This window comes from Naegleria lovaniensis (assembly GCF_003324165.1).
Source record: "Naegleria lovaniensis strain ATCC 30569 chromosome Unknown tig013, whole genome shotgun sequence".
Taxonomy (NCBI): Eukaryota; Heterolobosea; class Eutetramitea; order Acrasida; family Naegleriidae; genus Naegleria; species Naegleria lovaniensis.
In genome coordinates, this window is record NW_025407836.1 from 691,889 (window position 1) to 716,240 (window position 24,352).

Genomic DNA, 24,352 nt, shown 5'->3' on the forward strand with positions numbered 1-24,352 from the left:
ACGAAAAACGAGTTTCAACGACTTTGAACGAGTTCCAACGAGAATTAAACATTATTTTCATCCATCCGGAGACGTATGAATATTTAAAATACATCTAATCTTGTCTGCAGTGATTGGTCCAACGACAATTTTGAAAAGTTATTTGTTTTTAATTTGTAAAGCGCTTGAAATTAAGGAGCTTAAAGGAAATCGTCATCGAGATCATCAAATAATTTCGATGTGGTGGCCTTTTTCTTTTTCTGAAGCTCTGCCTCTCGTTTCTTTTTGGCTTCCTCATCTTCTTCGTCATCTTCAAACAAGAACTTGGTAGGTGTGTTTGTTTTCTGGACAGCTACTGCTGTTGTTTGCAACCAAGGATCAATTTGGCTTGCGTCACTTTCTTCATCAAATACAGACATGAGAGGTGATTTCTTTGAAGATTGTTCTGGTGATGGTTGAACAAGCGACGATGAAGGAGAGGATGGTACATTGGATTGAATGGTTGGAGGTGTGTCTTGTTCTGTGGTTGTCTCAGCAAGATCTTGTTGTTTTTCTTCGACTTGTGAAGCGGTTCCGTCTTGCTCAGAATCTTGAGCTTCTTCGTGCTTAAGAGGTGTTTCAGCATCTTGCACACCTGGTAACTCTTGTTGGTCATGTTGTGTTTCCTCATCCTCCTCTTGATGATGACCATTCGATTGAACATATTCCAAGTCGTCATCACCTTCAGCTTCCTTTGTAGGAGCAATGACTTCTACATCTTGTGTGGACACAAGAGTAGTAGAAGTTCCATTTTCCTCTTCTTGCTGAGAACGAGTCGTTGTAATAGAAAAATCATCAACATTGGCAGTTTCTTCCTCACGTGCTGTGTCCTCGGTGGTGGTTCCGTTTGTGAGTGGTTCTTCACTTCTTTCAACGGTTGCAACTTCATTGTCTCCGTCTTGTAGGGTCACATGTTGTTCTTCACTTCTTTCAACATCAGTTGTTGGAGTCTCTTCATCAGCAACATCAACCACAGGTGTGCTCGCACTCAGAGCAGAATCTTCGTCTTCTTCCAATGAAGATTGAATTGTTCGTGGTTGAGGTGTTTCTTCTTCTTGTGCTGCCTGTGGTGGTTGTTCTTCTTCTTGTTGTTCCTCTCTTTGCTCATCATCCGCTGTGCTTGAGCCGGTTCCACGACCGCGGTTGGTTCAACAATTGTTTCCAATGATGAGTTTTGTAAATGTTCATCTGCATCATCTTCCTTCTCAATAGGATGAGCCTCTTCACTACTACTACTACTACTACTACTACTACTACTACCACTGATATCAATAGCCTTATTCTTCAACAATTCTAATTCTTGGCTCAATACATTAAACCGTTCTTTCCACTCCTCCTCTACTTGTTTCCGAATACTCTCTAAAACCTCCTTCTTCTCATCCTCGCCCTCATCATCATCACCATTACGATCATGTGCCTTCTGTCGTTCAAGTTCAAGTGCTTGTTGCAATTCTGTAATTTTTTTTGTAAACTCTTCCGATACTTTCTCACGAATGGCTTGCGCCATGACTTCCATGTTGGGTTTCTCTTCTTCTGCAGGTTCTTCTTCCTCTAATTGTAAATCTTCGGCTTCTTCTTCTTCCAAATCCAAAGTGAGAAGAGATCTTCGTCGAAGAATGGCTTCATCCATTTCGTCTTCATTTTCTTCTTCTGGATCATAGTCAATATAAATGTTTGGATCGAAATTCAATAATTCAACGCCACTAAATTCCTCAGAAATTAATTGAATGGCCTTCAAGCTGAACTTTTTCACAATTTTACCTAAGAATGCAGATGTTGCAGCTTGTGAAAGTTTCTTTCCAGAAATTCCTTGAATGAAGGTATGATAAATCTTGTTCACAAGAGTTCTAAATATGCTAGTGAAAAGAGTTCTCACATTGTCTGCCTTATTGTCCAATGCTTCCAAGAATTTCTCACGAAGTTTCTTAAGATTGGCAGTATTTTGTTCTTCCAAGTCGGAAATTTCTTGATTCTTCGATTCGAGCTCTTCATTGAGTTCAGTAATCTTGGAGGCCTGAGCGGTGGCTGCTTCCTTAAGTTTGTTCATGCTTTGTGTGAGATTGGAAATTTCCTCCGAGGTTTGTTCTTCCAAGTTCTCAACTTTTCCTTCCATGATTTTTCAATACTTTCACGAAGCATTTCTGCTCCAGATTCCGAGTTTTTCATACTCTTTTCCATATTTTCATTGTGTTCTGTTCGAATTCTTTCAATTTCATGTTTTTGCTCTCGTTTAAGTTTTTGAATGGCCAAATTGTGCTCGTTTTCAAGTCGTTGAATCTTCTCGTTGAATTCTTCTTCAAGAGAGGCAATCTTTTCCTTATGATCATTCTCTAATTTGATCTTCTTCTTCTTATTTTCTGCATTGACTTCTTCAATTTCCTTTTTCAAAACTTCAATTTCACTTTGCAAATTTTCAATAGTCTCCTTTTCGGATTGAACCTGTTCTTGAGCTCGTGAGGTTTTTCTCTTTTGTTCTGCAAGTTGTTTACGAAGATTTGCAATGGTTTCATTGAGTTTTTGCAACTCCTCTTCATACATGCCCTTCTCTGACAAGTTATTGCTCTCGAGACTCAAATGAGTGAGCTCCAATTGTTGTTGAGCATACTTTTCTTGCTTTTTGCGGAGTTGTGAAATTTTCTCAATCAATGAATCCACTTGTTCTCTCTCTTTTTGAAGATCTGCTTCAAGTTTCATGTTAGTGGCCAATAAATGTTGAATGTTTTCAACAAGGAGAGGACCTGACATGAAAATGTGTGATTTCTTGAATTTTCTCAATTGATAGCCATGAGTAGAAATTTCCTTTTCAGCATCTTGCTCTTCTTTTTCTTCATCGTCGACAGTTTCTCCGTCTAAATCACTGCCAAACTTGACTGCATTTCTAATGAGCTGAGTGAAAGACATGTTATCAATGGTTTTTTCAATCTTATCAAGTCTTGTCAAGAGAACTGAAACGTCATCAATCCATTGATTGGTATTGCCAGAAGTAGTAGTGACAGTGGTAGGTACATTGGCAGGCTTCTTCACCTCAGTATTAATCGTTGGTGTGGAAACTTGAGAATTCTTTTCAATACTTGGTTGCTGAGAAGGTGTATTGTTGTTATTTTGTGAAGTAATGAGAGACTGAAGATTTAAAAGCTGTTGTTTGAGAGCTTCAATTTCGGCATTGCTTGTGGCGGCTGTTGTTACAGGTGAAGCCACTGTAGAAACATTGCTCGATGGAGGAGGTGTTAAAGTATTGCTACTATTATCAATGGCATTCACGTTGCTAGTTGTCACTGTGTTAGTGGTTGTACTAATGCCGCTATTATTCACAACAGTTTCTTGAGTTATAACAGGTGCCTGTTGAGTAACTTGTACTACTTCTTGAGTAGTTACTGTCACAGGTTGTTGCTCAATTTGTTGTGGTTGTTGTTGTTGTTGTTGAGGTAAAACAACTCCATAGGAATGAGCTCCAAGTTTTGCCATTCTTGATTTCAAATCACCTTCTGATTGAATGGCCGTTGGCGGAGGTTGTTGAACTACCATTGGATTTGCAACAACAGTTGGTGTCACAGTTGTGGGTGGTTGCATATTCACAGGAGAAGGCATGACAGTATTTTGTGGTGGCATGACTGCAGATGATGAACTCTTCATCTTTTTCATTTTCACAACCTCAATTTGGAAACATAAAATACTGTTAGGTGGAATAACATTGGAAACTCCACGTTCTCCATATGCCAAATGGGCTGGAATGACACAGAATCTTCGACCTCCAACACGAACACCCTTCAATGCTTGTTCCCAACCACGAATCACTTCTGATTCTCCAAATTTGAATGAAAATAAATTAGCTGAATTTTCATTGGTGTCAAACAGTTTACCAATGACAAGACCTTTCTTTGCGTCATTGTCAACAAGCCATCCAGAATATTTCACATAAACTCTATATCCCTCCTTACAAATAGGAGATGATGAATCAGTACTTCCAAGAGTGTTTGCCAGTTCGTTGAGGTTGACTGTGGATACTTCCATATTAGGTTGTCCCATGAATTTGGCAATACAAATTATTTTGGCGAATAGAATGGCATCATTTGCATTTTGGAATCCAATTGAAAATATTCTATTACTGTGCAAATCATGCAACGATGCAAACGTAGATTGACCTTGTTGCAATGTGAAAAGTGTATGTTGCGAAGTAATGGGTAATTGAAGAATGATATCTTGAGGATTTCTATAAAAGATCAAACTTGGAATTGGAAAATTGTTGAGAATTGCTGCACCAACGCTTCCCAAAGGTTGATATTGTCGTACTTCATTGGAGCTGTATTGTGTTACAATTGTCCATGATTCATATCATGGTATAGACAGTAATAGTCCAATGTTTCACACATAATTTCACACAAAAACGAAATGCTTAGTTTCACACACCAATGAAATATAAACACTTACAATGAGAATAATTGAACCACCATGGCATGAATTACAGATCCATTCTCACCTCGAGTCTTATTTGGTACGGCCATTTGAACCACGTTTTGAGAGGAAGTTGTGGTCGAACCATTGGACGAGGAGTTTGTTGAGCTGATGGATGAGTTGGAGAGTTTTCTTTGAAGTGAAGCAGATGGTTGTTGTTGAGAATTTGGTTTGAATTTGAAATCAGATTCGCTTTGATCGTCTCCGGATCCTCCGAACAGAGAACCTAAACGACTTCCACTGTTATTGTTTTTTGAAAGGAGTTTGTGAAAATTGTTCAGAGTTTGAATGATCATTATATTTTCAAATATTGAAATGTCATGATGAAGTTATTCGATATCATCACATTGGGTCAACAATTATTCCATCAAGAAAAATCAGACCAAAAATTCATGAAATAATCATCATTGTAAATGTGATCAAATTTTTATCAAGCCCATATCATATATTTTCAAAGTCATTATAATTTTCAGAAATTTCAAATGGCATGCACTCGAACACACTTACGTTGCCGAAGCGAGTGGATTTCCGTATGCAGACGAAGACATGGTCGTGCTCTCGTCATCGCTGTCGTCCAAAAAACTCATTTTTTTTTGAGAAAAGATTTTTTCACACTCCGTTTGTCTTTTGAAAATGATTCGTGGCAAATTACATCAACAAGGATCACCCACCCAGAAATGAAGGTTACAAAACTCATCTCGTAACAGCCTCAACACGATGTAGAGAATTGATGTTGAAATTTGTCCAAGATTCCAAAATTGTGCTGGAAAAATTCAAATTAAAAAAATAAGCGGAACGAGAGAAGCATTGCTCGAAGATAAAATGCATTATTGAGGCATTATCATCATCAACACTTCTTGAAATCTTCTTGTTCTCACAAGCCATCTTGTTTCTTGTATAAATTTAGCAGTAAATATATTTAATATCGATTTTAGTAGAAGCCCAGAGAAAGAAACCACACATCTCTGTGCACATCTATCATCAACAACAAACAACATCTCTAATTTAATTACATAATTTTCGTTATACCCATTCCTGCAGCATCAACACCAATCTTCAACAACAAGCATGATAACAAACGATTACGACGAAAATCCCCGAAGACGTCCCACGGAAGAAGATGATGACGAAGATGATAATGACCCACAACAACAAAATGGTGGTGATTATGATGAAACTGGTGGTTTTGATGATGGACCCAAATACCACAACAACAGCAATCGCATGTTGGGTCAACGTTCAAATTCAACCATGATGGGAGGCGATTACTATGATGATTCAGGCTTTTCTCCAGCTGTTGGACAGCAACACAGCAATCCAACAAATATTATGAACAATGTTTCGCCATCATCAACATCTTCAGTTTCACCTCCATATGGCGGTCAAGGATCATCAGGAGGATCATCAGACCGACTGGCATCATTCAGGTTAACAAAATCGAGAAGAAGAAAGTCGGCCAATATGGTTGAGAGACCGGTCTTCTTTACTTCAGAACGACATCAACCTTTTGTTCCCGTTCCAAAAGAGGTTATTGACTGGAGAATGAAACAACGGGTAAGTGGGGTGTTGAATAGTGTTACTTCTCACCTCTTGATATCACCGCATTTGAATCTCACAATATTGTTGCAAATGTAATTCGATTTTGGTCGGCATATATTCACAACCCATCGATGCCTATCTTAAAATCTTTGGCAACCAAACACAAAATTTCAATTCTTTGGGTTGTTTCATCATCACTCACAGTTGAAAACTGTACACGTGGCTCTCGTAGTATGTCTCAATATCGGTGTAGATCCACCAGATGTTGTCAAAGTACATCCATGTGCCAAATACGAATGTTGGGTTGACCCACAAGCACATCCACAAAAAGCTCTCGAAGGCATTGGTGCTAACTTGAAAATGCAATATGAACGATGGCAACCAAGAGCTCGTTACAAGCAATGCCTCGATCCAACAGTCGAAGATGTAAAAAAGACCTGTGTACAGTTGAGAAAGAGTGCCAAGAAGGAACGAATTTTGTTCCACTACAATGGTCACGGAGTTCCCAAACCTACCACCAATGGTGAAATTTGGGTTTTTAACAAAACTTTCACCCAGTATATCCCTCTTTCATTGTATGATTTGTATTGTTGGATGGATTCTCCATCAATTTATGTATTTGATTGCTCTAATGCAGGTATAATTTTGAACAGTTTCATTCAAATCATTGAACAAAAAGATGTTCCTCCACGTGGAAGTATGATGAGAAAGGAAAATATTATTTTGGCTGCATGTGGAGTGAATGAAAATTTACCAATGAATCCTGATTTCCCAGCAGATTTATTTACATCATGTCTCACAACTCCAATCAAGATTGCTCTTAATTGGTTCATGCAACGAAACAAACTTGTGGACGGTGTTACAGAAGAACTCATTGATAATATTCCTGGGCGAATTAACGATAGAAGAACACCAATTGGAGAGTTAAATTGGATTTTCACTGCTGTCACAGATACCATTGCATGGAATGTGTTACCTAGAGATTTGTTCCACAAATTATTTAGACAAGATCTTTTAGTTGCTAGCTTATTTAGAAACTTTTTATTGGCTGACAGAATTATGAGATCTGCAAATTGTACACCTGTGAGTTATCCAAAACTTCCAGAGACTCACAACCACCCAATGTGGGACGCATGGGATTTAGCTTTAGATCAATGTGTCTCACAACTTCCAAATTTACTCAACAATCCCAATGCTGAGTATCAGTATAGTCCATTCTTTTCCTCCCAACTAACAGATTTCCAAGTTTGGTTAGATTTTGGACATCGAATTCAGAAACCACCAACTCAACTTCCAATTTTGCTTCAAGTTTTATTGAGCCAGAGTCATCGTTTGAGAGCTTTGACACTTTTAGGAAGATTTTTGGATATGGGAAGTTGGGCTGTTAACTTGGCTCTTTCTGTTGGTATTTTCCCATACGTTCTCAAATTATTACAAAGCAATTCTTTAGAGCTTCGAAGAATACTAGTATTTATTTGGACCAAAATTTTAGCACTTGACAGACCTTGTCAAGTCGATTTGGTCAAAGATCATGGTCATAGCTACTTTATCAATATTCTGGTAGAACGAAATAATGATAGTGAGCTACGAGCAATGGCATGTTTTGTTCTATCGGTCATTGCCGATCGATTTATTCCAGGCCAACAAGCTTGTTTAAAGTACAAGAATTTGTTTGATGTTTGTGCAGCTCAATTGATTGAACAGGATTCACTTTTACGAAAATGGGCATGTTTGTTAATTGCTAAACTATTGGAAGACTTTGATGAAGCTCAAGAAGTCGCAATCAAAGTTGGAACACATGACAAGATTTTACACTTGTTAAATGACGATGTTCCAGAGGTGAGAGCAGCTTGTGTTTTCACATTGCAAAAGTTTATTGGTTTGAAGCCTGAAAAGACTGAAGAACGAATTCAAGGTGAGATTAAAATTGGTACTGCTCTCTATCAGGTGATTTTGGATGGTTCACCTTTAGTGCGAAAGGAGCTTGTTTATGCACTGGGTACTCTCATTCAGCAATACGGAGAATACATTGCACCTGAATTGCTCAAATCCATCATTAGAGAAGAGACTCATCATCTCACCAGTGCTCCAACCCCGATTCTAGTTTCTGGCTCCAATCCACAAAATCCTTCTACTCCTAGTACTTTAATTTTCCAACAAAAGAAGAAAAAGAAGAAGGATAGAAAAACCTTGGAAGCAGACCTCAACTCTCAAACTCCAACACCAAAAGATTCCAAAGTATTGAAAGACATGAAGGACCGAGAGCTTGGTACTCTCTCATATTTTGTATTGGATGTTTGTCGAGTGGTCATCATGCTTTGCTTTGATCCGGTACGTGAGGTCGCAGAAGAAGCTCACAAGATACTTTCCTTCATGAAGTATTCATTCACGAAATTGAATGATGATGAATTTGAGAGAGAGCTCTTTTTAATCAAAGAAAAGGCCTTCAATGCACAATCTGTTCCAAAGAGTCCTTCACTGAAACCAATGCCAAAGCGATTAATGGATAAATTATCAATAAGAAAGAGTGCAAGCGATTCTGATTTCTTAAAAGCAGGGTATGCTCAACAACAAAACAACTACTCGGATGACGATACTGACTCTGACAGCATGGACGCCACTTCTGCCTCTACCCATCAACTAGTTTTTATGAAATCTTCCTTCTACGAAAGAAGTTGTGAATATTTTTCGAATCCAATTCTACCAGAAAATGTAACAAAGGATGACTTTGTGTCACCTCAAACATTGAAGAGACGAAAACGTAATGAACATTTAGTGAAGGAAGCTAGTACCATGTTGAAACTTGTTGGTAAGAGAAAACTTGAGGAGCAAATTGGATTCTTTGGAAATGAGACTGAAATTGTCTCGCAAATGAAATTCCACGGATTTGAGCCATATCTAGTAGTTTCCGATGAAAACGACGGGCTTACAATTTGGAACTGGGTCCGTGGAGCCATTGTGAATCAATTCAAATGTGGTGACATTCTGAAGAGTAGAATAACTGATTTCCACATTATTAACGAGGAGTCAGAACAATCCATGCTTTTGGTTGCTTCAGCTGCAGGTAATGTGGCCATTTACAAAAATTACGAAAAGAAAGAGGAGCCTGTTTCTTCTTTCAGAGCTGCTCATGAAGCTATCGCCAACGAAAGTGGTTTGGGAATTTTAACTGAATGGCAACAACATAATGGAACATTATTTGTCACTGGAGATATCGAAAAGGTGAAAATTTGGGATGTTGAAAAGGAACTCTGTGTTCAAAATTTGCAATTGGATTCTCCTGTAACCTCGATTACTTCAGATCCAAACAATGGCTTCCTTTTTGCTACAGGCTGTACCAATGGCAAGATATTAATTTTTGACAAGCGAGAATCGAGTTCGAGTCCTATTTTAAGCCATCAACTTATTTCACACTATGAAGAATGCCACAAGAATTGGGTTGTAAGCACCAAGATTCAAAATGTGAACAGTTATCAAGTGATTAGTGGTTGTGCCAACGGTGACATTATGTTCTGGGATACTCGAGTGACCAATAAGTGTGTCAAACAATTCAATGCCCACAAAGGTTCCATGACTGCTCTGGCCATTCATAACTATGCTCCAGTACTTGCATGTGGTAGTAATAATCAATTTATTAAGGTTTTCAATACTTCTGCGGAAACTCTAAGCATGATTTATTATCATGATGGATTTTTGGGTCAGAGAATCGGTCCAATTTCATGTCTTGCATTCCATCCTTTCCGAATGTGTCTAGCTGCTGGTTCTACTGATTCTATTATTTCACTGTACTCGAGTCAAGAAAAGCCATAGATTTAGGTGTGAATAAAATGTTTTTAAAGAATAAGTGTTATTTTGTTCCGACAAAATTTCGAAAGTTCAACAAGATCCAAGTGTTGATTCTTCCGTGGCCGTTTTGAAAGGCTGCTGAGCGTGTAACATCCATTTCAAAAAAAAAACATCATCTTTCTCTCACCACTCTTACACGAACACACAGGTAGGTTCTGAGACATGATCATCATCAACCTTTGGCTAACACACGTGGTCATTTGATCAATTTCATGTCTGATTGAACACTTGTATTTCACTTGTGTTTTTGAATTGTACCACGTATCATGATTCACCCGCATTCGCTCATTATTTCACAATATCATTGATTTTCCGTAATCTTCCATCTTGTTCATCACGATGATGATGACTCTCATAATGAACCATAATACATCATGACGATGATGATCTACTACACTACACACCACACCCACACACCATCCACCAACATCCATCATCACGCACAGAATCATCATGGTCTTTCATAGCACTATTCAAAAACCTTGCGAATTGAATGATCAACTTCCACTCTCCCACATGATCATTCAAAAATGTCGGGAGCATGGTGATCGTGTGGCCATGATCGATGGAACAGCATCCTCTCCCAACGCACCTTTCAGTTCTCTCACCTTTTCTCAAATGGCCAATTTGATGATTACCATTGGTAATAACTTGGTGGATGATTATCAAGTCGAAAAGGGTCAAGTATTGGCTCTCTTACTTCCAAATATGCCCTTGTTCCCATGTATTTTCCATGGAGTGGGTTATATTGGTGGAATTTGTACTACTTTGAATCCATTATATTCTGTGGAGGAAATGCAAAGTCAATTGCAAGACTCCAATGCCATCATGATGGTTACGGTTCAACCCTTATTGGAAAAGGCTTTGAAATCAGTGGAAGGAACTGGTGTGAAGAAGATTTTTGTGTTGGGATTGAGCTCGGAGCAACAATCAATGAAAGAAGATGTTGGTTGTCAAGTGTTGGATGCCAAACTCTTGTTGAAAACTCCAAAAAGTACTGAAATGATTTATGATCGCAAGATTGTTCCCAAGGAAGATCTTGTGGTATTGCCTTATTCTTCTGGAACGACTGGATTGTGTAAGTATTAGTGTGCATTCAAATCATGGTTGAATCATGATGTGAAAAATGCTGTTTCCAAATTTGTAAATTTTTCAACATGAATTTTCAAAACTCTTGTGAAATAGGCAAGGGTGTTTGTCTCACACATTACAACCTTGTGAGTAACATTCTCCAAATTGGTGTTGAATTGGAACCTCTTACGACCAATGATGTCATTATTGCTGTCTTGCCCTTCTTTCATATTTATGGATTAACAGTATTGTGTAATAAGGCTCTCTATGAAGGGGCCAAAGCAGTGACAATGGCTAAATTTGATTTGGAAACATTCCTTAAACTCATTCAAGAAGTAAGTGTTGTGTCATTGTTTTGAAATAATAACATTGTTTTTTTGTATGCTCGTCATGAATAATAGCATAAAATTACTCGAGTTCATTTAGCTCCACCTATTATTCTGGCATTGGCCAAACATCCCATTGTGGACAAGTATGATTTGAGTTCACTCAAAGTCATCTTGTCTGGAGCTGCACCACTTTCGGGAGATGTAGCCAAATTGGTGAGAGAACGTTTGAAGCTTGTCGTGAAGCAGGGCTATGGATTGACCGAGTCTTCACCTGTATTGAGGTAAGTGAGGCGTTGAGATTGTGAACTTGTTGTTTTCAATCAAACATTTACACATTTGAAAATTTCCAATTTTGTTTTCTGAATGTATTCTCCTTTCATAATCTGAATGTGACAAACTTCTCAACAATTTAGTGTCTGTGGTGATACTCCAGAACGTATCAAGGATGGATCTGCTGGACTCTTACTCAATCATACCACTCTCAAAATTGTTGACACTGAAACTGGTGAAGAAATTACTGAATATGGTAAACCAGGAGAACTTTGCTTTGGTGGACCTCAAATCATGAAAGGTATGTATTACATGATCTCTTGTATTCATTTCTAAATAATTTTGTTTGTAAAACATGATCTCTCGTATTCATTTCTAAATATCATCAGGTTATCTCAATAACGATGAAGCTACCAATAACACTCTCAAAGATGGTTACCTTCACACTGGAGATATTGGCTACATTGACCAAGAGGGATTTATTTTCATTGTCGATCGTCTCAAAGAACTCATCAAATACAATGGTCATCAAGTCCCTCCATGTGAATTGGAAGGTGTTCTTTGTAAACACCCAAAAATTCTTGATGCTGCCGTAATTGGAGTTCCCAATGAAGAGACTGGAGAATTACCAAAGGCTTTTGTAGTATTGAGACCGAATGAGAGTATGACTGAGGAAGAAGTGATGCATTATGTGGCTGAACATGTGTCACCTGTGAGAAAGGTTCGATTGGTAGAATTTGTGGCTGAAATTCCAAAGAGTATTAGTGGAAAGATTTTGAGAAGAATTTTGAAGGCACGTGAATTGGAAAAGTTGAAACAATAGAGATAATTATTCATAATAATGATTAAATATCGACAAAATATATTTATTGTAAACAATACCATAGTTTCCTTAAAAGGTCTTAATGAAACCATCAAAAAAAAATGTTCAAACCAAAGCAAACATTCCGATCGATGATGATCAACAGGACCTCATCTTGGAAATCCTATACAGAGATATTGAACACGAATATTATTAGCAAACGGTATATTTCTACTCAAACGACTTCTCAATTGATTCGTCATTTCAAAAAGCATCATCAACATCGAGGCTTTATTGTTTTTAGTAATTCTACAACGGACAGCCCCGATCAAGAACCTTACAAGTTGAGCCATCCATGTATGGAGCCAGTATTGGAGTACATTTCATCACAGCAACAAACAGCTATGTCTTCTGTCGGAAAGGTTGAAAAAGGCACTGGAAATATGGAAGCCTTGTTTTTGGAAGTTTCTCCCGTGACTCAGAGTTTATTGGGATGCTTTATTCATAATACAAAACGTGGATTGGCTTTAGGAAGTATTGATTTGTGGCATTACCCACATGCTTCTGAATTTGTGAATGCAGGACTAGTACAAAGTGCTAATGCAGCCAGAAGAATGGCACTCACGAATCAATATTGGGGTATGTTCATTTGTAACGAAATGAGTTGTGTCTATTCACATCATTTGATGCGTAACAAAATACCTGACTTTGAAATCATCGCCCAAGAATAGGTGGAGGAAAAGCAATTATTCAAACCAATCCAGATTTTACGTTAAATTACTCAAATCCAGAGGTGAGAAGAACGATCATGAATGAGCTTGGAAGCTTTATTTCATCACTTAGAGGAGTTGTGTATGTGGATGGAGGTTTTGGAATTAACTCTCATGACATGGTTCATGTTTTTGAAAGAACTCGTTTTACAACCTTTACACCAAAATTGTCCATGAATGGAAACTTGACAGCTCAGAGTCAGGCCAAGACCACCATTGCAGCTTTGGAAGGTGCAATGAGCCTGAGAACAGGTTCTGAAGACTTGAGTGACTGTATTGTGGCACTACAAGGAATCAAACACAATTTTGAAACTTGTAAATTGCTATTGCAAAAGAAGGTTGGAAAAATCATCTTGACAGACACAGATCCGATCGTTATCAAGAATGCAAAATCTATATTCAATAGAGAAATTATTGATGGCAGGGTTGAGGTGCGTCTTGTTTTCGAAGATCAAGATTCCATTCTCCATTTAGACAATGTAGATATGTTAGTTCCCTCCTCTGGAATCAAATTGAATGCGCAAAATATTTCAGATATTAAGGCCTCAATCATTTGTGGAGTGTCATTGAGTCAATTCGAATCGATTGACCTCGAAAAAAATTTGAGAAAGGACCAAGATGTCATCATCATCCCCTCTCTCGTGATTGAAAGCTCGTCTTCCATTGTTAGAGGTAATGAAGTGTATGGTTTTATTCCTGAAATTGAGAGTGATCCAGAAATTAACAAATACTTTTCACCACAGTATGACTTCTCATTTTTCAACTTGGTTCGAAGAATGATCACTCTTTCCAAAGAGAAGGATTTGTCGACTGAACAATGTGCTGTAGAGATTGCGGATGAAATTATGAAACAACCACATCCATTCATTCCCTCAAGAGGTTCACAAATTATTCAATCGTTAATCAAGGACGAGTGGAATAATGCAGATTTTTAACTAAAATTCATTGTTTGAAGTGTTCTTCTAATGTGTATAAAGTAACAATTGAGTTCCTCAATTCATTTAAAAAAGATAGTTTATTGTAGTTATTCATCAGACTGAACAATATTGAGCAATGGAATTTTACAAACTGTGTGCGAGAATGGGCTTGTTTGTCGAGTGAAAATTCTCTTAATGTCAGTACCGTACAAATACAAATCAGATCCAACAAAGGTTGGTGTGTAGAGAGAGAGCGATGTTAAAACATCTCCTGATACTGTCCACGATCCCAAAGGATCTTCCGTTGTTGCAAATGAGACTCTTGGATTGTAGTCATTCAATGTTCTTGGGACTCCTTTGCTTGCAAAACCTCCAAAAATGAAAATGTAATCACGTGTGACCACCATTGGACCATCTGAATAAGTGAAAGGAAGCACTGAGTAAGTATTTTCCCATTTTGATGGGAATATGTAAGGTGCTCTCAAAATGTCACTATATGCTTCTTGAGATGGAGATCTACCTCCAAAGATGTAGAGGTATTGACCAATTTGTGCAATCTTTCCACCATAAACTTGGTTTGGCAGGACGTCTGGTGAAATTGTCCAAACTCTTGGTTCAGTGATTGATGCTCGGATAATCTTATTAGTGACAGAGTAGTTTTTAGAGTCTGTTGAATGTATACCACCGTAAATAAATATTGTGTCGTCTACAACAACACAATGGCCTGAGGCAATGGGATAGGGTAATGTGTATTTGAGTTGTTCCCATCCATTCTCAACATCAGAAACAGGGGCTCGATAAATCTTGTCGCTGATAGATCCATTCACAACTCCTCCAAAGAAGTAAATGTACTCTTGAGCTCTGACAACATGTGTATTGTAAATGGTGCCAGGGAATGCTTTCTTGGTCTTGTTATTGTAATCGACAAGGTCCCAAGTGTATGGATCGCTCAAGTTTCGATAGTGTAACTGGAAGCCGTTCTCTACCAAAGGATAGAATTGCTCGCCAATAAATTGATAAGCCTTGTCATTAACCTCAAAGTATGGGTAGTGTCTTCTTTCCAAAGAAAATCCAGTGTTGGCGTCAAAAGTCCATCCTAACTTGAATCCTGTTCGATCAGTTGTAATGTTTGGTAACAATCCTATTGTTCCTTTTCCTGTTCCAACAATCATGGCGTCTGTAGTGAAACCTACTGATGCCTGGTCCATAGCAGCAACTTCAGTAATTAAATGATTGTACAATGTGTCGGTTGGGAGGTCGGTAACTGGTGAAGGAACGGTTTGATAATAATTTCCAGAAGCTCCTGCTCTAGTTGTATGACCTAATTGATAATTCGTATTCTCGCCCCATGAATACCACTTGCCGTCATTGGTTAATGCAAATGCAACATTTCGTCTAGAATAAATTTTGACAATACTCTTTCCAACAATATTTGTCAATGACACCTTGGTTGGTGTGCTCTTGGTAGTAGTGTCACCAACACCAAGTTGGCCCTTTTCATTTCTTCCCCATGCAAACACTGTTCCATTTTCGGTCAACACCATTGTGTGGTAATCTCCGCATTGTAAATCAACAATGGTTTCATCACCAAGTTCAGCAGGTTTTGGTATTGGTACAGCTTCCATGATATAGTCTGCAGCAGATTCGTATCCTAAACCTAATTGTCCATATTGATTGTCTCCAAATGAGTACAATTGATTGTCGGTCGTCAGTACAACTGTGTGAAGATCACCTCCGCAAACAAGAGTTACTGCTTTGTTGAGTAAAGCGCCTTCCATGTAAACGTTGATTGGTTTGTTCTTGTCAATGGTTGTTCTATCTCCTAATTGTCCTCTGTTGTTTTTTCCCCAAGCATAAAGTTTACCAAATTGATCAATGGCATAAAAAACGTATGGTGCTGCAGCCACTTGTTCTACCATCTTTGGACCCTGCAAATCCCAAGAACAGACTTTCAATGGTACCACACGAGGTTCAATGGTACCATCACCAACTTCTCCTTTACTATTCTCTCCCCAAGTATATACTTCGTGACCATATGCAAGAACAATGTTGCTATAATAGGAGGAATCAAATTGGAGAATTGTAAGGTTTTGTGGAAGTTGGACAGGTTTCGAAATATCTAGACCATAGGTAGCTCCTTGAGTGTATTCAGATCTTCCTAGAGAGCCCTTATTGTGTCTTCCCCAAGAGTACAATAATCCATTTCCATGAAGGTGGAGACCATGCTCTTTACCTGCTGATAATCTGTTTCTTTTTCTAACGACAGGGTGATAAGAGGCATAATTGCGCAAGTAGCCATGAGTAATATTAAAGACCAATGGAAGTGGAGCAGAGGTTTCGTTTGTGATCGTCCATTTTGAAGGGTCGTTGAGATAATTAACCGAGTCCTGATCAGTTTGTACAATTATTTATCATTTACGCGAGAAACAAAATATTGTAACACTTACCTCCACCAATCTCCTTAACTTATTGTAGGTATGGTTGAAGCCTGTGTTAGTGAATGCTATTAAAGAGTCGAGCTCCTTCACCGTGGCTAAAACATTGTTGTATTGCTTGACCTTGTTTTCGAGCATTGTTTGGTATTGGTCTCTTGGTATGCCGAATTGTGAAATATAATTCTCAGAGTACTGGATGGCTTCGCTGATGACAGATATCTTTTCAAGAGTTCTTGCCTCGAGCATTTCTTTCTTTTGACTCTTGTAATCTTGCAACACCGAGTAATAGCTATCTCGTCTTTCTCTATACAAGCCGATTTTATAATAGGCCTCATCTAATGGCAGCTGTTGTGTTCGTACAAGTTGTAAAACTATTCATTCATCATGGTCATATTTTCAATAGTTCCTTATTAGTTTTACAAGCCTCAATATTATGAATCTTACCTGAGCAGATGAATAAACAGGCCACCAAAAGACTGGCAATCCCAGATCTTCCGAGCGAAATAATGGAAGGTCTGCCTTGTTGTTTCATTTTTTTGTGGTGTGGTAAGCCTGAGGCCATTACGATCAGACTAAATTAACGGTAAATTTACAGCAGCCTCAAAACACACACCATAAAAAAATGACTACAGCAAGGGCAACCTTGCCCTCATTCGCTCCCACTGGCAAGATGTTCTCGTCAGTAGTAATGATGATGGCTTTGCTTTTCGCACTAGTGATAGCCACCGGATATGGTATGTACCTTTGTTTCATTTCAACAACTCATCATCTTTTGATATCAATTTCATATTTCCCCAACTATTTGAACCTAACTTCATTACCATGGATACCTTCAACATCATGATACTTTCAGTTCATGTTGCTTCACAGGCCCCTTCTTCCACTTCATTCACACAATACGTCATCTCGCTCATGTTCATGATCCAAAAGAGGGCTAGTTTAATGTCCATCAAACAGGATTTTCTTACGAAAAGAAGCGCTGTTCAATATTCGCAAAGAATCAACTCGAATACGCAATCAGCAATGGCCATGTCGAAGCCTTACGTGACCAAGTTAGGTCTCAATCAACAACAATATGATGCTCTATTGGAAGCCAAGATTAAACAAGCAGATAAATCCAATCAGGATCTATACGAAGCAAATAGCTACGTAAACGTCACGGAGAATGCCATTTTGGTGACAAACGAAAATATCGAATTAATCAATCAGGTATGTAGGTTGGAAGTTTCAAAAGTATTCTAATAGAAATTATTTTAACCCATTCATACTCATTTTAACCTCTCACCTCAGAATCTTACCAGCGTACTATTAAGCTATCACAAATGGCAAACTACAGAACAGCACTTGATTTCTGGCAATATGTCCATACAACCAGTGAATGGATATATGGAGTCATATACCACATTTATGCCCGTTCTAAGAATTAGAAATAGAATATCGGCAGGTGCAGGTCATGGCCTGTTCATTGGACCAAATGGTCGAGTGTACTCATGGGGAGTAGATACAGGAGGTAGCTTGGGAAGAGAAGCCACAAAATCTCAACCATTTCCTTCGTTGAGCACTCCTACTGACCTGCCAGCCAACCTTACCATACAGCAAATTGCTTCTACATATTATGGTAATCTCATCTTGAGTGAAGATGCTGTCTACGATTGGGGTAAAAACGATTACGGACTTGCTGCTGATGGTACTATCCTTAATAGAAAAGTTCCAACCAAAGTGTTTTCTTGGGATTTGCAGGGACCAAAAAGAATTGATCAAATTGCAGCTGGTGCATTCAACTACTTTGCAGTAGATGAGAATGGCAAGTTGTACTCATGGGGAAGAAATGATAGAGGACAACTCGGAGATAGAACCACCATCGACAAATGGAGACCTGTCGACGTTTACATGAAAGGTTCTCTTGTGAATCAAACTGTTGTTAAGGTTTGTGCAGGACAATTACATACCACTGTATTGACTTCACTCGGTCAAGTCCATACCTTTGGAGACAATACGTTTGGACAATTGGGAATTGGAAGAAGTGGCAGTGATAAACCATTCATTATGGAAGCAGCTAATGTTGTCATGAATGGCTCATTGGCATCTAAAACTGTTGTTGATATCCAATGCGGTGATTTCCACAACCTTCTTCTTACCGCAGATGGTAAAGTTTATGGATGGGGTCTCAATAACAAGGGTCAAATTGGTGATGGCTCTATTGCTGCTAGATTATTCCCTGTACAGATTCCAGATTACTCTTTTGACAACCGAAGAATAATTTCAATCATTGCTGATATGAACGTTTCTTTTGCAATTGCTGAGAATGGTCCTTTATATGCTTGGGGTCAAAACGATAATTATCAACTTGGTGTAAATGCATCTTCGTATGTTACTACACCTCAAACCGTGTCTCTTCCAGCAGGACTTGCTCCCGTTGAATTGGTAATGATGGAGAAATCCACCATCATGCTTGCAACAGACGGAAATTTCTATGGTACAGGTTATTCATCGTCGAATGCTGAACTGCTAAATGTTACTACTCCACAAACTAATTTTTCTCTTGTGTATGCATTCCCTAAACAATACTTACCTCTAGAGAGAAGACACTATCCTTATATTGAACTCAATGATATTTCATATTCGTTCGTTGGTAGACATTTCTTCTCTTTCCCTGACAATGGTTTTGATGCATTTGTTAGAAATAACACATCTCCAGAGTATTGGAAAATGTTGGATTACCACAACGCTACCCGTAAAATTTTCCAAGGTTCAATTTACAATACTCACGTTCTTCGTGCCAACAATTATGTTTACATGTTTGGAGGAATAGTCAATGGTTCCATCTCAAATGTGATTTACAGAGCACCTATTGACAATATTGAGAATGGATGGGAGACTGTCAAACAAACCTTACCTTATGCCGTTGCATCTGGAATGTCAATCTTACTGGATGATTATTATTACATTTTTGGAGGTCTAGTTTTTTGGCAAGATCAAGCAGGTTTTGTTAATATTTCTGCCACGTCTTCGATTCTGAGATGCCATGTTTCAAGTCCAACCCAATGGGAAGTTATGAAATCTGGTAGCCTTCCAAAAGGTGTCTATAGTGGAAATATTGCAAGGATTGACGATTATGTCTACATATTCGGTGGTAGAGTCAGTACAGGAGATGCTTATGCTGATATCTTGAGAGCTCCATATCTTAACGTTAGTCAATGGATCAACACTTATGCTGTTTTACCTTTCCCAATTGCAGATGGACCAATGGTGATCACTGATGACAATATTTATATCTTTGGAGGTTATATTTCGGAAAATACTCCTGACGTTTTGGGCAAGTACATTAAGAGAGTATGTGTGACTACTAAGAAAGATCCTGTTGGAATGTGGACCGTGTCAGGAGATGATCTTCCAACCGTACCTGCTCATTTAGCAGTTACAACATCTGTAGTTGTTGATAATAATCTGTACTTGTATGGATATGATTCAACAAAACCAACGACGACACATATCCAAGACAAGTTGGTCAACTCTTTCGTTCGAATTCCTTTTGTATAATTAATATTAAATAAGTAGATAACATCTAGTTCAGTGTTTGTCACACCATCTTGAGTACTTGATTTGTCGTCGTGGTGTTTAATGACCAATATCTATGGCCATTACCATCGCCGAATATATACACGACCAAAGTGTAGTGGCCGTATATTAGTCATATTAGAACATGCTCTACTGTTTCACAACAACACCAATCATTGATCGTTCGATTCCAACAGATTATTAATTTTTGTCCAATAATCGGGATCCTTTTGATTCGCTTCATTATGAATTTTCATACATTCCTGAACTTGATCCAAGCTCATACAATTACTCCATGGCATCCATGCATGCTTGGTGAGAAAGAGATCAATACACTTCTTTGAAACTTCAATTTGTTTTAACTCTTCGAAAGAGTTACTAATTTCTGCATGGAGACTATACGATCGTGAGAGACCGAAGGGTCCACAAAATTTCGAATTTTCTTGATTGGTTTTCTCTACAGCGATCATGGCTGAATAGACTTGTTCTTTGGTGAAGGTTGGTCCAGTCCGTTTTGGTTTGACAAACTGAACGATGTATTCTCTTTTCGTTTCTGGGTTTTTGATTGCTGGCATTTTTTTAAAATTATTGCAAAAATGATGAACAAGCACAGCCGTCTTTGTCAACATTTCTCATTGCTCATTTATCTCTCCAACAAACACAATAATTAAATTCAAGTTGTTCATTTGGAAAGAAATAACAATGGAACTTTTGAACCTCTTCTTGTCGTGAATGAAATTCTCATAACAGTTGAACAAGTCAGTCTCAACACTCTGATGGACCCATCACTCGACATTATTCAACTACGTTCCGAGATAACCAGTAGGAAGAACCCCAAAACAACGCACATATAATTTCAAATCAAAGCACAACACGACCTTTCAACACATTTCAACCTGCCATGATGTAATAATTTTGAATGAATACAACAAAACTACAACAAAAAACATCATCTGTGGTATACTTGCAAAGAGCCCTTTAGAATTGTACAACACAACATTCGCATCATTTACGAAAGCTACTCTTCGGCCACTATCTAGGTTTTCCTTCAACAAACAAAAGAGTCAACACACAAGCAACAAGAGAGACAAAACAACAACAACAACAACTAGCATTTTCATTGATCAAATGAACGAATCCATGACAAGTGCCTCTCAATGTGGTATGAGTTCCATGTCTCAACCCTACAAACCACCACAAACAACAGTTCGTAAATTTGGTAAACGAGCACCACCGAGTGTTGTCTTTTCAAGCCTCACCGGAAGTTCTACCAACAACACCTCCTCAACCAATACCTACACTCGACAATACATGACACGTGCCAAAGATTCTTTATTGAATAATATCATCATGCTCAAAGATAAATCAGTACAAAAGGATTGGAAATACTATGTATTGACCTTGAGTGTGGTGTTGTATACGAGTTTATGTAGTATCCTGATTGGAACTCAGGGAACATTTCATCAAGGAGAATATGGAGATTGGATTTGGAGAGCTGTAAATTTCATCATGACTCTCTCTTTAGATTTGCTACCGTATGAGGGAATGATGTCATTGGCAATTTTGTGCATGATTGTCTCATTTGGTGGAATTGTGTTGTATTTTTTGGCATTTCGATTGACACGAAGAGCTCGTTATTTGTTTCAATTCAAGACAGCGATTAAGGTTTTTGGAACATTTACCATTACTTGTAGTTTCATCATGATTTATATTCTCTCGTCGTTTTATGATTGTAACTATTCGAAACATGTCAAATTTACAGGTTATTCCACTCCACAGCCAGTATTGTCAAGATTTCCAATGCACATGTGTCACGATGCAACCACGATTATTTTAATGATTTTTTCAATTTGTTCAATCGTGTGCTTGATTGTCATGAATGTCATATTTTCAATCATTTTATCCAATTCACATGTGTTAAATAAGGCCATGTTTATTGTAGAGACACCTACCTTTCCTATCGTCATGTTGACCATTTCAGAGTTGCAGTTGGCAATCATGTACTTTATTCCAGAATCACTCGTTTATGTTCGATCCATTCTACATATTGTCTTGTCCTTTGTTTTGATTCCAATGCTATTTTATTCAGTTCCATATTTTAAACGAGTGGAAAATTCCATCATGAGTGGTGTGTGTTTTGCCAAATGTTTGGCTCCTGTTGGAAGTTTAGTGAGCTATTTTTCCAACTCGTCCAATGAACGATTTTTAGGATTGGGTCTGTCGTTTTTGCCACTTGCTCTCATTATTGGTGGATTTTTCATTGGATTTGTTGCCATGGAAATCTATACAAGAATGGTAGTGTGGTCCATTCGAAAAGACATGATGTTCAATTTTGATCCCACTCTCTCAGATACTGAAAATATTCAAAGATTAGAGAAAGAGTCTTCGTTTTTGGTGAAAGATCTCGAAGCTACTAAAAGAATGAGAAGCTTTGAAATGTTTATCAAGTTTAGCATTTTGAATCATTCTAAAATTAGAGGAACTCAATTGCACGATCGTGATTTAGGAATTGCCATTGTCAAGTCCATGACGAATCACAAAAATTTCACACAATCCAACATTTTATGTTTGGCTGGAATTCTAGTTGCCTTTTTTTGGGAAGAAGAATTCAATCGATTTGGATTCGCATCTGCCATGCTGAAACGAGCGTTCAAGAACAAGTCTGGAATTATACAAGATCTCATCTATCGAGAACGAATCATGGAAATTGAGATTGCTTCAGAACAAGCACGAGGAGTTAAACGTTCGATTGCTGACATTGTAGATGTGCTTGTCACGTTACAAACAAAACAGAAAAGAATCACTGCACTTCACAAAGCTTTTTGGAAATGTCTCATGGAAGAAGTGGTCAATTACAACACCGTTTCATATATTAACAGAACTATTACAAGAATGACCCGAGAATGCATTGAAACATTTGGCCATTTAATCAAAAATTATAGACATGAACGATCCATCAAACGTCTCTATGCCAGATTTGTTGAAGAGGTTTTGTTTGATTTTGAAACGGCCAATGAAATTTATGAAGAAACAGATGAAGCAGATGACGATGATACAAGATATCAAGCAGGTTACATCGAGCTTCATCATCATGGTTCTAAAGGAGGGGTTGCAGCAAAGAACAGAGTTCATCCTTATACCTCCTTGTCACCTAAAGAAAAAACCATGGCAAGTTTGGATTTAACTGGACTCCATGGAGGAAGCACAGAACTTGTTGAAAATGCTGAAGAGCTTGATTTGAAAGAAGCAGCAGAAGATGAAGCCAACAAACGAGAATTTCTAATTAGAGCTGCAATTTCAACACCACCTAATAGTATTGGGTTTGGATAGGTGACCGCCTTGACTTGTAATCTTAATTTTTCGACATGCTTAATCATGGGATTTTTAATTTTTATGAAATCGTCGGGGATGGAGGTATATCTATGTGTTGATATGACTTTCATCCATTAATTATGGGTAATTATTGAACTGTATTCGCTTAAAGTAGACCTCTCGTGCATGGTCGGGGTTTTCGTCATCTTTGATGTTGAGCTTGATCCAAGCATTTCATTCGATAGATTTTGAAGAGTAGTATATTCGTGCTAGCGACATCATTGGATAGTGAGCTAAGTTGGTTGAGTCGTTCAACAAATGGTAACAGGTGTCAAATTTTTGATAGAATTTAAGCGACACCATTTTTGTAGATCTCACGAAAATAATGGGGGTCATGATAGAGCGTTCGATCAGGTTTAGGGTAGTTTTCGAGAAAATCAAGTTTAAAGGAGTTTCAACGAGGTCAAAAATGACATGAAAATTTTTCAAAAAAAAATTAAAAAAAAATGAAGCCAAACTTCCCTGCATTTTTGAGGTGATCATCATCAACATCGGGTCATGTTTCCATTCATCATCATGACATATTCATATTGATCACATCAAATGTGCACATCATGATCAACATTCATCAGGAATATTTTGTGTGTATGAATACACATGGAAATGATAATCATCAAATAGTAATGGTTGGAATTGTAGTGAACTGCTCCCGTTGGATGTGATGATCATGGAATGAATCTGATGATCGGAATGTTGTTACAGTGATCAGAAACCATAGAATTGATCGTTGGTTCAATTCAAAATGATGGTTATTTCATGAATGGTATTCAAGTGAAGTGTGATGGTGGCTCTATGGTAGAGCTGAAAAGTACGATCGAGACAAGCACTTCACAGAACTTCATGAAATTGATATGGATGGATGTTCTGATCATCCAAACAACAAATCATCAGTTTTATTCATTGACATGATTGTTTCATGGAATAGGAGCACTTCGCTTTTCTCGGAAAACATCATTTCTTGAGGAAGGGTACA

The 24,352-nt window shown here is 38.0% G+C and overlaps 8 protein-coding genes across 8 annotated transcripts; 5 read left to right on the plus strand and 3 right to left on the minus strand.

Annotated features, from left to right (window-relative positions):
* Positions 1–179: 179 nt before the first annotated feature.
* C9374_002171 (uncharacterized protein) lies at positions 180–5,057 on the minus strand (the record flags this gene model as incomplete). The annotated part of the gene is made up of 5 exons (XM_044691560.1): positions 180–1,082; positions 1,154–2,124; positions 2,187–4,318; positions 4,447–4,710; positions 4,978–5,057. 5 exons carry the CDS (start codon positions 5,055–5,057, stop codon positions 180–182), a joined length of 4,350 nt encoding a protein of 1,449 aa, XP_044551128.1.
* Positions 5,058–5,538: 481 nt separating this feature from the next.
* Positions 5,539–9,819, plus strand: C9374_002172 (uncharacterized protein; the record flags this gene model as incomplete). Its single annotated transcript, XM_044691561.1, has 2 exons — positions 5,539–6,024; positions 6,214–9,819. The coding sequence occupies 2 exons, from the start codon at positions 5,539–5,541 to the stop codon at positions 9,817–9,819; spliced, it is 4,092 nt and encodes a 1,363-aa protein (XP_044551129.1).
* A 489-nt stretch (positions 9,820–10,308) lies between these two features.
* C9374_002173 (uncharacterized protein) lies at positions 10,309–12,348 on the plus strand (the record flags this gene model as incomplete). The annotated part of the gene is made up of 5 exons (XM_044691562.1): positions 10,309–10,933; positions 11,041–11,261; positions 11,328–11,536; positions 11,669–11,826; positions 11,915–12,348. 5 exons carry the CDS (start codon positions 10,309–10,311, stop codon positions 12,346–12,348), a joined length of 1,647 nt encoding a protein of 548 aa, XP_044551130.1.
* A 101-nt stretch (positions 12,349–12,449) lies between these two features.
* C9374_002174 (uncharacterized protein) lies at positions 12,450–14,032 on the plus strand (the record flags this gene model as incomplete). Its single annotated transcript, XM_044691563.1, has 2 exons — positions 12,450–12,966; positions 13,059–14,032. The coding sequence occupies 2 exons, from the start codon at positions 12,450–12,452 to the stop codon at positions 14,030–14,032; spliced, it is 1,491 nt and encodes a 496-aa protein (XP_044551131.1).
* Positions 14,033–14,121: 89 nt separating this feature from the next.
* On the minus strand, positions 14,122–16,981 carry C9374_002175 (uncharacterized protein; the record flags this gene model as incomplete). The annotated part of the gene is made up of 3 exons (XM_044691564.1): positions 14,122–16,401; positions 16,462–16,820; positions 16,894–16,981. The coding sequence occupies 3 exons, from the start codon at positions 16,979–16,981 to the stop codon at positions 14,122–14,124; spliced, it is 2,727 nt and encodes a 908-aa protein (XP_044551132.1).
* A 90-nt stretch (positions 16,982–17,071) lies between these two features.
* C9374_002176 (uncharacterized protein) lies at positions 17,072–19,989 on the plus strand (the record flags this gene model as incomplete). The annotated part of the gene is made up of 3 exons (XM_044691565.1): positions 17,072–17,183; positions 17,303–17,658; positions 17,740–19,989. The coding sequence occupies 3 exons, from the start codon at positions 17,072–17,074 to the stop codon at positions 19,987–19,989; spliced, it is 2,718 nt and encodes a 905-aa protein (XP_044551133.1).
* A 191-nt stretch (positions 19,990–20,180) lies between these two features.
* C9374_002177 (uncharacterized protein) lies at positions 20,181–20,582 on the minus strand (the record flags this gene model as incomplete). Its single annotated transcript, XM_044691566.1, has 1 exon — positions 20,181–20,582. The coding sequence occupies one exon, from the start codon at positions 20,580–20,582 to the stop codon at positions 20,181–20,183; it is 402 nt and encodes a 133-aa protein (XP_044551134.1).
* Positions 20,583–21,135: 553 nt separating this feature from the next.
* C9374_002178 (uncharacterized protein) lies at positions 21,136–23,337 on the plus strand (the record flags this gene model as incomplete). The annotated part of the gene is made up of 1 exon (XM_044691567.1): positions 21,136–23,337. The coding sequence occupies one exon, from the start codon at positions 21,136–21,138 to the stop codon at positions 23,335–23,337; it is 2,202 nt and encodes a 733-aa protein (XP_044551135.1).
* Positions 23,338–24,352: the final 1,015 nt, after the last annotated feature.